At 33.5% G+C, this 15,799-nt stretch overlaps 1 protein-coding gene across 1 annotated transcript in view; it reads right to left on the bottom strand.

The window, feature by feature from the left end:
* Positions 1-15,799, bottom strand: part of LOC148950805 (kin of IRRE-like protein 3) — a 162,290-nt gene that overhangs the window by 28,669 nt on the left and 117,822 nt on the right. Inside the window, exons 9-11 of the mRNA XM_089090465.1 lie at positions 14,647-14,834; positions 5,155-5,287; positions 1,101-1,214 (exon numbers count right to left, since the gene is read on the bottom strand). Coding sequence (XP_088946591.1) covers positions 1,101-1,214; positions 5,155-5,287; positions 14,647-14,834 — 435 coding nt within the window. The remainder of the gene's footprint in view (positions 1-1,100; positions 1,215-5,154; positions 5,288-14,646; positions 14,835-15,799) is intronic.

Below are 15,799 nucleotides of genomic sequence, written 5' to 3'. Positions count from 1 at the left end.
GACAATTGCCAAACGCATTAATTTTTCTGCTCCAGTGTTATCTTCAGAACTTTTGAAAAACTTGCATAGTGACTGGAAACTACCTCTGGCAAAAAACGCAGAAGGCATATATTCTATTCTTCAACATACAGCTATCTAACTGAAAACAGATTGACTGCAGTTGCTTTCTTATTAGTCTCCCCTTGGAGAAGGTGCGACATTTGAGCAACGAAGAGACTCTCCTCCAAAATAAGAGGACATGAGATCACATCGCTCTGTGGTAGTGACAATACTATACTATACAATAATACGCTCATGGTTGTCAGAGAGATACTTTTGGTGCCTTTTTGACATTTTCACTTTATGTGACACTGGGACCCTTTATGGTCCAAAAAGGCCAAATATTGAAAAAAGGGAAAGTTTTTGCAGTTTGTTTCAAATACGACCTTGTTAATTTTGACTGTTGCTGTAAAAAAAAACTGCACTTGAGTGTTCCCGGTTTGTGTTGTCTTTTCAATTAGAAATTCTCTCTTTTTTAGTGGCTTGCTCTCTGTAAAATGACAACCCTGTTCGAAAAATATGACTTGACAAAATATCTGACTGGACTGTAGAAAAGAAAAGCAGATAGAACTAGATACCTAGAATTTGAGTTCGAGTTAAGCAGCCAATTTTTGTAGGGACACTGAAAGCAACCTTTTTTTGTCCATTTTGACAATTTATTCTCAAAAAAATTTGTCAACTCTGAATACGCAACCAAACAATATATTGATCGGTTTCCAGCCCGTATTTTAGACTTTTCTGAAGGAAAATAAAACTTTAGATAATTTTGGGCAATAAGGTCTGCTTATCTTAGTAACAATGTCTTTAAATTTTCTGTCACGAGGCAGAAAGTTTAAAGCCATGAAAATTCCATATTTCCCCTCAGGCAAAATGGTTTTTGTATTGGATCAAATAAACAGTTGAATTTAGACTCCCGATTAATTCTGCAAGACAAACATCCCACCCAAAAATTCACACTCTTGTCTCTTTCTACCCCCTTCCGAGTAAGTATCAAACCGAATTGGACACATATTCTATCTGCAGCACCTCTTTCCATAAATTCAAACAAATATTGTACTTACCGTTGAAGCACCATCTATCGGATCTGAATGCGTAGAGAAGGCAGAGTGTCACAATAACTAGGAAAGCGATGCATCCAGATATTACACCTACTATAGCAGTCACAGGAACAGGTTCTGGAAATATTTTAAATATGAACTCAAACTTTACTTTATGTATAGTTGCAATTATAGTGGAGCGGTAGTGACCACCTGATGAAAAACGACAACTATCCTTTGGTGAGAAACAATTTATAGTAGAAAAGTATTGTTCCTGATGAAATATGGAAGAAGGAATCTGCTTAATTTCTGCAGAGAAATCGGCCTATAAGCTAGCCATAATCCAATGCAACAATAGCCATAAATTCACTAAACTTCTAAAAAACTTATGCGTTTAATGATATTTTGCAGTTATAGTAGCAAGGTAGTAAACCTCTTGTCAGAAGTGAAATTTTTAAGCAGTAAAAGTCACAGAAAAATGCTTTAGAAAAATGTTTGAAGCATATATAAAGTTATGATAAACGACAAATCATTCCATAGTAAAACAAATTTAAAAGTTGAGATTTAAGATATTGCGGGGAAGGAGATTTATTCGTAAAATTCCTTCATTTAGAAGACTACTTTTGGACTAACGGGTTTTAAAAGACATTGAAAACACACTTCATGTAAAATATATAAAATAAAGCAACTGCAGGATATCCCCTCATATGCAAGCTATTGTGTCTTCACTCTAAGTCTTAATATCGCTCTTTATTTTCATTTGAAAAAAGCTTGATTTTAAGTTTAATGATAGCAGAAAGCGAGATTACAGCTTTAAAAGTACAAAAATTACCACCATTAAAACGAGGCTCTTCACTAACCACAAACCATTCCATAGTAAAACAAATTTAGAAGTTGAGACTGCAGGAAAGGGGATTTAACCGTAAAATACCTTCAAGGCTTTTCACTACACAATTCTCCCCTAGCTAGTACTTTAGAATTTGCCACTTCAATCAAACAATTAAACCCTTCAACTAAAGGCTAATTAGAATGTAACGTATACCTGGTGATTGCTAATGTTTTTCTTTCAGTATTTTGAATGGGAATTTTTCGTATCCAGTTTTTCTGGAATACTATATTTTTAATTAAAAGACTTCACATTTAAAAATGTGTATTGTTTTCTCTAAAGCTGAATTAAAGCTTTAGTACAAAAAGCAGAAGGTAGAGAGGAGGGAGCAGATACTCCCTCACAGTTAGGGTAATATTTGTTCGTTTTATACTTAGAAGTCGCTCTTCACTTTCACGAAAAAAACATTAAAAACCAAAAAAGTTCAAAAATTCTTATTATGCGAAAAAATTTTCTGCCCTTAGATTATATTATGGTAATTATTTGAAATCCAAACCTAAGAAAAAGAAAACTAGCAAAATTTAATGGAAGATCTGCAATGAAAAAATGAAAAAAAGAGCAAATAGGATAGAGATATAAGTAGAAAAATGAAGAAATGGAATAACAGTATCAAAACAAACGAAAAAAAATAAATGGAGGCCACTATCTTTAATTTTGCTATTTATTCGCAATGAAACAAAAATTTTGTAAGCCGGCTACGATAAGTCAAAAGGCGTTATGTGACCAATTTTTGCAAGTCCTAATCCCTTCCTTAAAGCTATATTGGTTAATCTATTGTGTCAGTCTGTCCATTTTCCAGCTTGCATTCTCTTTTCTTCATAACAGAAATAGTTGGAACATGGACAGGGGTGCTTGAAGGGGGAAGGTGAGGAAGGGTTACTCCCCCCCGTTCTTTTCAGTCATATAAGTCGTTTGTTTTGACCTCATTGAAGTCTCAGGTGTTCAAATCTGAGACAGTCTAAGTAGTATTTCTTTCGCCTTTGCATTTTCAAAATTCACGATAAGGAAATGGCTGATTTTGATGAAACTCAGCTTCAGTCGTAAATACCAACAACCAAATTCCAATGTAAATAGAATATAGATTTTTTTTAATTTTATTTTCTTAATTTCGTTTTTAAACAGAGTCGTCTAAATTAAATCAGATTTAAAGGGACTGGACTGGTAGTAACTCATGCTTTAAACACCTGCTTTCGCTCGCGCATGATTTGTTTTTGTCTGATCGCTCAGATCTAGCCCTGCTTTTTGTGAAGTCATTAAAGTCGTTTATTTTGGCCTTATCCAGTTCTCAGGTGCTCAGTTCAGTCAGAAACATTCTCCTTTGTATTTTCCTTCTCCTGAAAAAACTTTGGGATTTTCAGACTTCTCAGCAGAGAAACATTGCTTTTAGCACTGTTTAGATCCAGTCATAGATATTGAAAACCGAGTTTACACATAAATAGCATAGAGTCGTTTTTTTTTACCGGTTTATTCAATTTTATAAATTCGGATTTTAAAAAAAAGTTGTTTGAACTAAAGCAGGCTTAAAGGAAATAGACTGGTAGCTTAGCAGCTCGTATTAAAAATATGTTTGTGTTCGCATATGATTTATTTCTGTTTGATGGTTCAGCAGTTCGGGAAAATTCAACTGAAGCCTGACAAGATGAACAAACCAAAAGCAAGAGACAAGGTTACGTGCATGGATTGTCGGTCAAACTTTGACTACGAGCGGAAAAGAGGACAGCGAAAAAAACTCGATTACGATACAATGTTGAGACGGATACAACGCTTGAGAAGGACAAGCAAGATTTAGCTGTGTACCCAGATTTTTTCCCTCTGTACCCAGAGGTATGGATATCCAATTGAGAGGTTGCTGGAGTTAGTTATACAGGGATTAAACCTGTCATTTTGAAGCAAATATGGTTCCATTATTGGTTACATTAATTTTTCCAATTATTTACAATTTGATTTTAACAATTTTGTATTCAATTACAAATATATTTTAATTATTTATAAGCTATATTTCAACTAAAAGTGGTAAAAACACGCTAAAGAGGTGGCAAACATGCTACAAATTGCACTTCGAAATCACAGTGTTTTCTGGAATAGTAAGATATTTGACTTGACCTGACATGTCCGGCCTCTGTAGCTGTATTGGGGCTTCTTCTCTTCTCACTAGTCATTGAATATGTTGAAAGTATTCGGTTCTGTCTGGTGCTAAACGCAGGAGTTGGGTACCTTCTCTTGCGAGAACAAGAATCCAGCAGGCTGTTGATCCATCAAGGTGTTGTACCGTCTCTTGCGAGGTCTGCCTCAAGGCCATGTACCCGTCTTTAAAATGTTATTTTTGGGAGTCGACTTGATGCCACTCGTTGGATATAACCAAGCCAGTGGAGCTACTGACTTTTAATTCTGTCCATGATAGCGCATGAGCAGTGGAGGAGGTTACAGTGCTCTTCAATATTGTCATAATATGATATTGTCGTTTTATTATTATGTCATTGTAATATTATTATTGCTATGCGTTAAGGGTTATTTTTATCTACTGTTGTCTTCGTTATATATGTTTTATTATGTGCAAAAGTGTTTGTTGTTGTTTTTTTGCTTTTTTTTGTCATGGTCCGAAGAGTTGCAATAAGCATCTGTCTATCTACATATCTATCTATCTGTATATAATCTTATGGTCACAAGGACACCAGTGTCAAAGAAAGACCTTGCTTAAGATTCATGTTTATTAATATTAATAATATTCAAAAATATTAATATTTTCACTTAATATTAACAATGACAATTCAACTGGTCATAGTCATAACATATCTAGACCGCCAAAAAGTACATCAGTTACGAATAATAAGTCAATTCCCAACGCGTTTGAAATTGAAATTTCAACAATTTAATTGAAAAACGAGGAATTGTATATAATTGCGCAGCTATTCAGTTATCTGAGCATATCCCTGATATGCACCATTCCAGTTTTTGGTCTCTTAAGATCACTTAAGTGACCTTTAACTAATAAAGCAAAATTTGAATATACAAAAATGATATGCGAAAATTCAAAATTTATAACTTATGACCTATCGATGGGGCTCAAATTTTATGTAAATAATAGTTTTAATCAAGTAATAGGTGAACTCTCAACTTGCATGTTATACTTTATGGTAAAGCTAAAACTTAAAAGCACTTTTAGTAATAAGGAGATATGAAAATAGTATTTACCTCTTATATGGACCAAAACGGTTCCTAGCACAGAGCCTTCGTCATTTTCAACTTCTATTTCATACGTGTTAGCGTCACTTAGGTCAATCCTTTGAATAAGTAACCTAGCTTCATAGCAAGACATGTTGTGGATCTGAAAAATATAAATACATTTCTCACATTATAACACCGCAAGTATAAAATAAAATCTTTTAATACTTATCGTTCAAATAAATGTCTAAAAGTTGCTAATGTACTCCCCCTCCCCGAATCGAAAGACCAAAACCAAAAGTAAACAAAAAAGTAAAATTTTGCAGCACTTGAACAAATTTTACATTTTTTTGTATACAATTATTTTCATAAGTCTTTGCCCCAGTCAAGGCACAAATTCTTATAAGCTGTATGTAGCATGACCGGCAACTGTCCAGAATTACTTACCCTTGCAGCCTTGGAAAAGGCAAGATAACCAAAAATAACTGACGTCATTTGTTTTGTTTAGTTACTGTTATAGAATGCATAAATCGATGGTTGGAGATATTTTACATTACGGGCATCAATTCACAAAAATGTTGGAGATGGGGGCAAGGATGTTTTTTTTTATTTTTTTCTAATGAAGGTACTAAGAAAATCAAAATTGAGGCCTTTTTTTCAGTGAAAAAACCCAAAAAAGGTATTTCTCAAATTCATGGGCGAGGGGTCAAAAAAATATGCAGCGATGGGCTATTGTACTTCTACCGATTGACGTTCCAGCATTTCAGCATAAATAATACTACTACTACTGCTACTAACGACTCACCGCAGCAGCAAGCCGCCTGAGGCCAACACAGCCACACACGCTCCTCCTCCACCAGGAACTCAGCATAAAGAATAAATAACGATTAGGGATCGCTGCACCAAAAACTAAAGACTAAGTAGCGTTGAACTCAACCATCTGCCACATCATAGTGCCAGGTAAACACAAAGACCTTGTTTGCTCGAAAAAGTGTTCTGCCCTGACGAAACAAAATCTCAGGTCTGGAGAGGGCAAGATGTATGGTCGATGCTAATATAATGCGGGACACGTACATGATTAAGAAAAATTTCGTATTGAAGAAACCATATTAACATGCAGATGAAATGTAAATTAAATTATTACTTAAAACAAAATTGCAGATAAAACCATACAATATACAAATAAATTACGACTTATCCGCATTCATGTTGTTAGACATTTGAGCTCAGGACAAGGGTTTATTTCATAAGAAATTTTCAAGTTGTATCTGAAAAAAAAACTCATCAAAAGATTCAAAGGAACTATGCACAAGCGACACAGGTAATGTTTTTACTTAGAATTTCTTGTTGAAAAATATAAACAGAAAACGGTTCTAAGATTTCCTCTACAGCCGAATCTACTTGCAAATTTAATATACTTCAGAAGTCATTTGATTAGTACCATTTATTAGTATGTTTTCCTCCAAGTTTTTCGCCATGTGATCTTACTGTCAACGTTTGGAGAAGCTATGACACAGTCAACTGTATTATCTTCATATCTGTACAAAACGCCATCTATATTTTGGACTCATGGCCGTAAGTTATAAGAGCATATATGCCAAAAGAAAACCATAAAAAAACAAAACAAAAAAACTTAGCAATGGAATAAATCATGAAAGTAATGGGAGACTACTTGTTTTCATACATCTCCGATGTATAGCCTTCTGTCAAATTTAGCTTTGAGGTCTATTCCTGTATATTCGTTAAAAAATCCACTGTATGGAAAATGTATTTATTTGCATTCGTCATGTTTAGACTTAGACTAGGAATAAACAAGGGTGAGGACGGAATGTTGGATAAAAAAGAAAATCTATCAAGTGGATAACCCCAAGTATCTGGCTTCCTGGCTTGTTAGTAAGGATGGTGGATGCAGTTAAGCTAAGATATAGAAAATAGAATACCCAAGGTACAGGTTTTTTTTTGTAGCTGAAAAAAGTTAGGAAGAACAGAAAGATAAGTTTGCAAATTAAGATAGAATATTGGAAGCCAAGATTATGACAGTGTTCATGGCTCTGAGCCTAAAAAATATGGCTCTGTCATAAACAGGGGTTATGAGAGTGTTCATGGTTCATGGTCAATGACAATGTTATGGCTCTGAAATTCGGATGCTTCGAAAGGCTGAGGAAGATGTATTAAAGGAATTAACAAATGAAACTCAGAGAGGAGGAGCCATTAAACATAAATATAACTTGAAAAATATTGTACGAAAAATGTCGATCCCACTTTCAAAGGCTATAATGAAAGAAAGGTTCAGATAGATAGGTCAACTTTTATGGATGATTGATAAAAATTGCTAAATATTTTGGTTCTTGGCCAACCATCCGGTTTTGGCTTTGGCTAAACATCCTTTGGCTGCATATGGAATTTTTGCAAAGCCCGTTTTATCAGATTAAACGAGTTCTATTGACTGATATAGTCCTATCAAGTTTGGTCGTCAAGATATATAAAACGTCCCGGGTTGTTTTTTAAAATTTAATATCCTCTTCTGCTCCACATAGGGGGCAGGGGTGGAGGGGTCAATTTTAGGCCTCAATTTTTCTCAGCGGGGGGAGGGGGATTAATTCTGAAGAATTCTCTTCCTCGGGGATAGGTGTCTCTTATATATTTTCTTGGGGATGGTACTGCCCATAGCCTCAAAAGTTAAGAAACTTTGATATAGAAATTATTTCTAAAGAATCATTAACATTCAAAATAACATGCTTTTTTTCCACTTCTGGTACCTTATTATTGTCCAAAAGCCCAAAACGTAGTTCTTAGTTTTTGGATCACCTTTGGAATATAAGTTATTTAACTTACTGCCTTCGGAATTACCGAGGTCCATGTAAGTGATCTCAAAAGGCTAACAAAACCTCTTTATTACAGAAGTCCAAGTTATTGCTGTTGTTATTCATATCTTTATTACCAACGTTCATATTTTGTGACCATTCAATTCTTTTTGCTTCTGGAATTTTTCTCCTTCTGAAGAAAAATGAGTTAAAAAGAATCCGGATTAATTATTTTAGATTTTGTAAATTTTTGTTGTTTCTTCTACCTTGGACCGAAAACCGGGTAATTATTATAAATCTCTTGTTCCTAATATTACTGAAAAACTGGAAGCACTACACAGAAAACTTTCAAATACTGTTTGTATCCGTTTTTCTCCGCGCCATCACCTTATCAGGTTTTTTCAGTCGTAAGTTATTTTTCTTTTATTTGTTTAGTTGTTTTTCTCTGTTTGGTCATTCTGTATTTTTTAGTATTGTAAATAGTGAGTAAAAATCAAATAATGATAATAATAATGACAGCTTGTGTCCATATTTCTACATATTACTGCTTATTAGAGTCTGCAAGTTGTGAGGTTTTTTCTCTCTTCCTCTTTTCCCCCTCCTTTCATGTTATTTCTTTTTTGTTTTAGTTTTTTTTTAAATTACTATGTGTTACACTGTTACTGGTAATCTTTGATTTCTATATTGATTTGTGTCGCATTTTATGTGTTTTTCCTCGTGATACTCCACTTATTGTACCTCTGTACAGTGTGGGTTAAAAATAAATAATAATAATAATAATAAGCGAGCTCAAAAGCAGGGTGTTTACCCTCTCTTTATTTATGAGAACCTATTTATTACCAAAATCCATGTTTTTGCCGTTGTTATTCCTACCTTTATTACCAAATTCTATGTAAGCGAGCTCAAAAGCAGGATGTTTATCCTCTCTTTATTTATCAAAACCTCTTTATTACCGATGTCCATGTTATTCCCGTTGTCATTCCTATCCTTATTACCGTAGTCCATGTAAGCGAGCTCAAAAGCAGGGCATTTACCCTCTCTTTATTTAACAAAGCCAGCATCAGAATCACAATTTAAAAGGTCAAATTAAAGCATTTAAGAACTTATAATTGTGAATGGCCAGGTTTTCAAAAATTAAGAAAAATAATTTTGTACTTGACGGTCAACGAATTTTTTTCCTTTGAAATATCCTATCTGATACGTGTCAGTAAATAAATAGTTGGGAAATAATTTCACTATGTAGTGAAAAAGCCACATTGAAAATTTCTACGCGAAAAGCTACAGGGCCATAGCAAAAAAAATACAACTATTTATAAATACATAAAATTCACCAGAAAATACAAAAGAATACACCAGAGAATACAAACCAGAACAAGTTAAATAAGCAAGACGCCAGCCGCCAGATAATAGACACCAGATAATAGAAAAAAGCATTTCAATATCCTAGTTGCTAAATAGTTTTTAAATCGTCGAATTGTATAGAAAAGAAGTTCGATAAAATTTGAAGTTTATAAAGTTAAATTTTCACAATACCTAGGAAGCTAAGAGAAAACTCGAATCCAAATATAATACTTTAATCCTATCAAAAGTAAATTTTCATTTTATCTATTATTTATCTTTAATACTTTTCCTTATTACTTGTTTTATAAAACGAGGCTGGTGCTCATTTTACTATGCATTTTTGAATAATACTCTCGTTCGCATGTCGCAAAGAATATCCAGCAGAAAAGTGGTAAAGATGAAAATGGCAATCGATCTTCAGTGTGTTTTCTACTAATTCCAACGGAACTATAAAACATTACTCTCTTTGGAAATGTTCCAAAGTATTGGAAAAACATCGATTTAAGGTATCCTTCAGATATCTTCAGTCTTTCACAGATGGTGAAGGACCCATTTTTTAATGGCCATCTTTTCATGAGACAATACATTCTAATCCAGTCGGAAACTATTTCTTTCTATTGTTCTATTTCAATTCTATAGCAAGCTCTCTCTTTTTTCTAATCTTTTGTTCTTCTAAATTGAAGTCCTGGCAAAAATGCCACTGCTATCAGCCATTCAAGACACTAAATATAGATGGCTCTGTCACCTTTAGCTTGCAGAATGGGTCTTTTAAAGGTTAAAACAAATTGCAGAAAATTTCGCAGAGAAGAGAAAAAAAAAATTTCAGAGTCAAATTTTTTATTGATTTACATACTTCAATCACAAATAAATTTTTAAAATCTTTATTTGTGGAGGAGCTAAGGAGAAAATTCACGATTATAGTAAATTGTCCTGAATTAAAATGCCAAATTTGGGATTTCTTCTTCTTATTTGCAATATTTTTCCGATTTCAAAAAGAAGTGTTTTAACGCGGTAACAATAAGGGGTATTGGGATACGGGGAAATGCTCCCCCCACTGCATTTTATGAATTGTCGCTCCTGCGTTTTAATAGTTAAAAGAATTATTTGAATTTCTTAGCACATTCCAAACTTTTAAAGATCAAACTGGATTCTAAACATTATAAAGTCAATATCTCCTAAAGGTGTTGTAGCTGGAGATAGAGAAAAGTTTGAGTGAAGGGAAGCGGACCATAAGGGCCCTTTAAAGAAAGGTGTTGCAGGGCCTACTCACTTTTGCATAAGTCCGTTAAGGAGTTAAAAATTTGTCAAAATACCAATTTCTAAGAAAGAGAAGGAAGAAAGTCAAAAGCCATGAAGCCCAACTGAATGCCCAACTGAATGGGCGAGGGAAAGTCAGTTCCTGCTTGATTTATTTACCAATATCAAAAGGTAAAACAAAGATGAATTGTTTTAAGACAATCAAATTATAAATATTTCAGATCGACGTCTAAGAGCCGCCATCAGCAAAACGAATAGATAAGTATAAAATTAGACTATTGTCAAATATTTTATTGCAAGTCTGACTCTATATTCATCTATTTGTTTTGCTGATGACGGCTCTCGGATATGAAGCCGAAATAATCGCAATTTCACTGTCTTAAAATAATTTAACAATTAAAATAATTGTTATTTACATTATGGAAAGACAGTATTGTCGTTATTAACTTACTAGATAATAGTTTAGATCAAACAGTTCGTGGTAACGAACTGTATGTAAGGAGCGACCCTACTCAATAGTAACCAAAACTCTAAAAAATTGAATTTTGATACCAGTAGATCAAGCTTAGGCTTACCCATAAAAAGTTACGAGCCTGAAAAAATTTGCTTTTTTTGAAAAAGAAGGAAACTCCCCCTAAAATTGATAGAATCTTAATGAAAATCAAACCATCATCTTTGGAGTATCAGAGAACCCTTCTGTAGAGGTTTCAAAACCCTATCTGGAAAAATATAAAATTTTGCATTTTTTGCCAGAATAAAGATCTTGGATGCGTGTTTACCTGTTTTTTTTTTTGTTTTTTTTTATGTTTTTTCCAGGGGTGATAGTATTGCTCCAGTGATTATAATAAATAGCAAGAGGGCTCATTTGAAAGGAAATTAAAAGTTCTAGTGCCCTTTTTAAGTGACCAAAATTTTTTTTTCCCAAAGTCAATTCGATAAAATTTTTAGATAGCCACTTTGTTCAGTACAGTCAAAATTTTAATAAATGCGTCTCTGAGAATGACTTAATCCCCCACAGTCCCCAGGGGAAGGGCTGAAAGTTATGAACTTTGCCCATTGTTTATATATAGTATTAGTTATTTGGAGGTATGCAGAAGTTTTCAGGAGGGACTTTTTTTATGGGGGGGAGGGGTGGTCAGAGAAGGGGGCTACGTAGGAGGATATTTCCATGGAGGATATTGTCATAGGGGAAGGGAAATTTCTATGAGGAGGGGGCGCCCAGGAGCTGATCCAGGATTTTTTCTAGGGGGGGCGCAATTTTTTTACACTACTTTAAAATACATTAAGGGGGCGCGCGCCCCCTCGCCACCTCTGGATCGCCACTGGTGGTGCCAGATTTCCCAGGATTATTTAAAAAACAATCAGAAATTAAATAAAAAAAAACAATTTTTTCAACTGAAAGTAAGGAGCAACATTAAAACTTAAAAGGAACAGAAATTATTACTTATATCAGGGGTTCTCCCCCCAGTCAATATCTCGCTCTTTCCGCTAAAGTTTTTTTTAGTAGTTTCAAAAACGCTATCTATTCTAATTAAACGGCCTTTGTGATTCAGGGTCATTCTTAAAGAATTGGAACACAATCTGAACTTTAGCGTAAGCAGTGAGGTATTGAATAGGGGGAGAACCCCTCATTTACGTAATAAAAATATACGAATATAGAAATTCGTTACGTAAGTTATTTTGTAAGTTACGCCAGATCAAAATTTCGAGAAAGCCATTTAGCCAAAACAAACAAACAATAAAATTAATATGCAAATTTTATTTTAATTATTCAAGTAGGGTGAGCTAAAATCAAAGCTGCATTAATTCAAAAATGTTCAGAAATTAAATAAAAAAAACAAGTTCTTTTTTAACTGAAAGTAAGAGCGACATTAAAACTTAAAACGAATAGAAATTATTTCGTATATGAAAGGGGATGTCCCCTCCTCAATGCCTCGCTCTTTATTCTAAAGTTTTCTATTGTTTTAAAAAATAAAGTTGTGAGACAGAGTCTAACTTTAGCCTAAAGAGCGAGGCGTTGAGGTGGGGACAGTCCCTTTCATATGCGGAATAATTTCTGTTTGTTTTAAGTTTTAATGTTGCTCCTTACTTTCAGTTATAAAAACTTGTTTTTTTTTCTTTAATTATCTCAAATAAATAAATACGACTGCATTATTTCTTTTTATGGAATAAGATCAAACAACACATTGGTATATAGGGAGGAAAACAAGCCCTTGTTTATAGAAAAAATATTACTTTTCAAATATAAATTTATTCTTCGACGAAGCATAATCTTGTAATGTTTATACAGATTTTACATAGTCAGATACTCTACAATTACTGATTTTTCATATTTATATCCCCACTTGAAACAAAGTTGTATGATATACATAGGTATGTAAAGTATTATTTTTGTTTTTATTATATGTGTTATCTTTGTAATCATATATGCATTATTTTTATGGGTCATTGTTTATTTACAGTTTGCTGCAAGGAATTGATTGATAAGACTTCTCAAATATATGAAATGGCTTTCCTTGGGCAGGACAAAACGTTGGTATAGGCTCTAACGTTAACAAAATGTTCACATGGTAGGCTCAAAGAGAAAAGAGAAATCACTGTCCTATACTTTCATGTTCAAAGTGTCCTTAAATTCAATTGTTTTATTTTTCTGATTGTCAAGTTGGGTTCAGAGCCGGTTTTGCTTGTTCTTAAGTCCATCATATACTTGGTCAGTTGCTAGTCTCGGCAAAAATGAAAAAAACGCCACTTTATTTTTGCTCGGTTTATATCTCAGGCACTTACATTCGCAAGCGCTTTACTGCTTAGCTAAAGCAGGAGTTAATTCTTCCATTGTAAAAGTTCTACAATATTGGTATTCCAATTCGTTAGTTCGGTTAAAATGGATGTCTGATATATCGAACCTATCTCAGTAAAGAAGGGTGTCAGGCAAGGTGGTGTGCTGTCTCCATAAATTTTTAAAACTGTGCTTGCGGACTGTTTGCGAATTTTGTCTCCTACTGTGTTTTTAGAAAATACAGCTGTTAGTCATATTGCCTAAAAAGAAATTTACCAAGATGTGCAAAAAGGTTGAGAGGACCTATTTGCACATCTAATGAAGACGGAATTTGTAGACCAGCTAGAGCTATAGCAAAACAAAGGATTATTGCTCAATCATCTTGGTAAATTTATTTTTCATTGATTCCAACCTGGTTCTTATTTAGTTTTTGAACTGTCGTTGTCAAGCAAACTTCGAAAGGTTCGATTTTCGTTGGTTTCTTTTTTCTTTTCTTTCTTTTTTGTTTAGCACTGAAAACGACTTTCAGTGCAGGCGGAGGTCCTTGTCGAAATATTCGCTTATTTTTTCATCTTCATGGTTTGCCACTGGTTGACAAAATCCTCGGTTTCTCACCCTTTTTTTGATTTTATTTTGCATTTTGTTATTTTATTTCCTCTCTGAGTTTCATTTGATTAGTCTTTTTTTTCTAAGACGAGTGTCATATTTCATGAAGAATAAAATTACACATTTATGGTAACCATGCGGAGGCCTTGTAGGCCCTGTAAACAATGGCCTGCGGAGGAACTGTAAAATGACAAACATAAGTTAGGCTTAAAAATTAATTCGGCAACCGGAATTATAATTTACAATCATGTTTAGTACAGAAACTTTTTGACAACCGTATATAATGTTAGCAAAAGAAAACGCTAAAGAGAGAAAAAATATTGTACTATATGAGGAAAGTAGTAATTTTCGTGAAAGTGTTAGCATTATTTTTCTAGCTTGTTTAATTATCTTAATGTATCAAAAAAAAAGAAAAAGAATTACTTGTGGCACAAGAAACATAAAAAAAAACAATCAGGTAAGGTAAGTACGGAGAAGCTAAAAAATTGTCACTTTACTTTTCATGTTTGCGTCAATTGTTACTTTTCATATTTGTTTGAATTATCTCTCAACCCCCTCGTTCTCCCATCGTCGTCGCTACTTTTTTCTCTCTCTCACCTCTTCTTTCCCCCCACACTCTTTATACCCCACTCTTTCTTTCTAGTATTGAATATTTAATTTTTGTATAAAATTTCAGCAGAAATACGTTTGCGTGTAATTAACATTAGTGTTTTCAAAATATGTCTTTTTTTCTCTCACCTGTCGTAACGGTTCAGCTATAAATTTTCCATCATAGAATACTTCACCGGCCTCTAAAAGAATTCCCTCTGATTTCCATAAAAATTTGTTTGGAGAAGGATCGGAGCAAAATTCAACTGCTATAATTGCATTGGTACTTCGAGTGAAAACAAAACGGGTGGAATGTCCATATGAAAACTGTGGTGGACCTGGAATTAAAACACACCCTCTTAATTTTCCTTCGTTTGAATTCAAATACAGTGACGAGGATACAGATAGAATTAATTTTATAACAAGCCTTTAAATGAAATGTTATTCAAAATATTATTTTTATTGCTTAAAACACAGCCCGTACTGTTTTGTTTAGGATCTTATAAAAATTTCAATTAAATTTCTATTGAATTTAGTTATGACGTGTCAAAACAAGAAAAGGACGCCGATGCAGATGACCACCAATGACATAAGGGTAAAACATAAGGAAAAAAGGAGGGAAGAAAAAAGATAAAATGAGTTTTCTCAAATTCACCTATGATTTTCCGTACGTAAATGACCCAGGAGGTATACTTACGGCACAGTTGAAAGAAGAAAAATAAAAGACAAACGAATAGGCTCTAAAAATTTATTTTAGGCTTTCAGTCTTATAATGTCTACTACTACTACTAACAACTTGCCGCAGCACCAAGCCGCCTGAGGCCGCGGCGATCTTATGATCTCCAATGGTTTATACTCTGGATTGTTTGTTGAAAAGGATTATTTAATAAAGGTATGTGGTATACAGTATTTTATGTCGATTTTATTCCTAACAAGGACTGCAAAATACCTTAATTCAAATAAATATTAGAAAAATAATCAGATATTTTCTTACAGTAACAGTTTAAATTAATGATCAAAATATTTGTGTACTATGTTCTGTGTTGTATTTTTTTTTTACCATGTTTATAGTTTCTTTTTCTATATTTTACCTGTTCATTATTTTTCAAAACTCTTAGGTTTTGTAAACCAACAATTTTTTAAAAATGTGGTTAGTATTTCGTTCAGTAAAATAGTAATAGGCGAATAACGAGTATCTATTAAATCAAGCTAATTTTCTAACAAAACGTGAAAACTCATATGCGAGGGTTAATGTCGATTCTGAAAAACTGAAAATCAAATAAAAAAAAGAGAAATAAAAATA

Source organism: Artemia sp. Qi Xiang Cuo, chromosome 6, assembly GCF_049724085.1.
Source record: "Artemia sp. Qi Xiang Cuo chromosome 6, ASM4972408v1, whole genome shotgun sequence".
Lineage (NCBI taxonomy): Eukaryota > Metazoa > Arthropoda > Branchiopoda > Anostraca > Artemiidae > Artemia > Artemia sp. Qi Xiang Cuo.
Note: the sequence above shows the minus strand (reverse complement) of the source record. Positions and strands in the feature narration are given on the sequence as shown.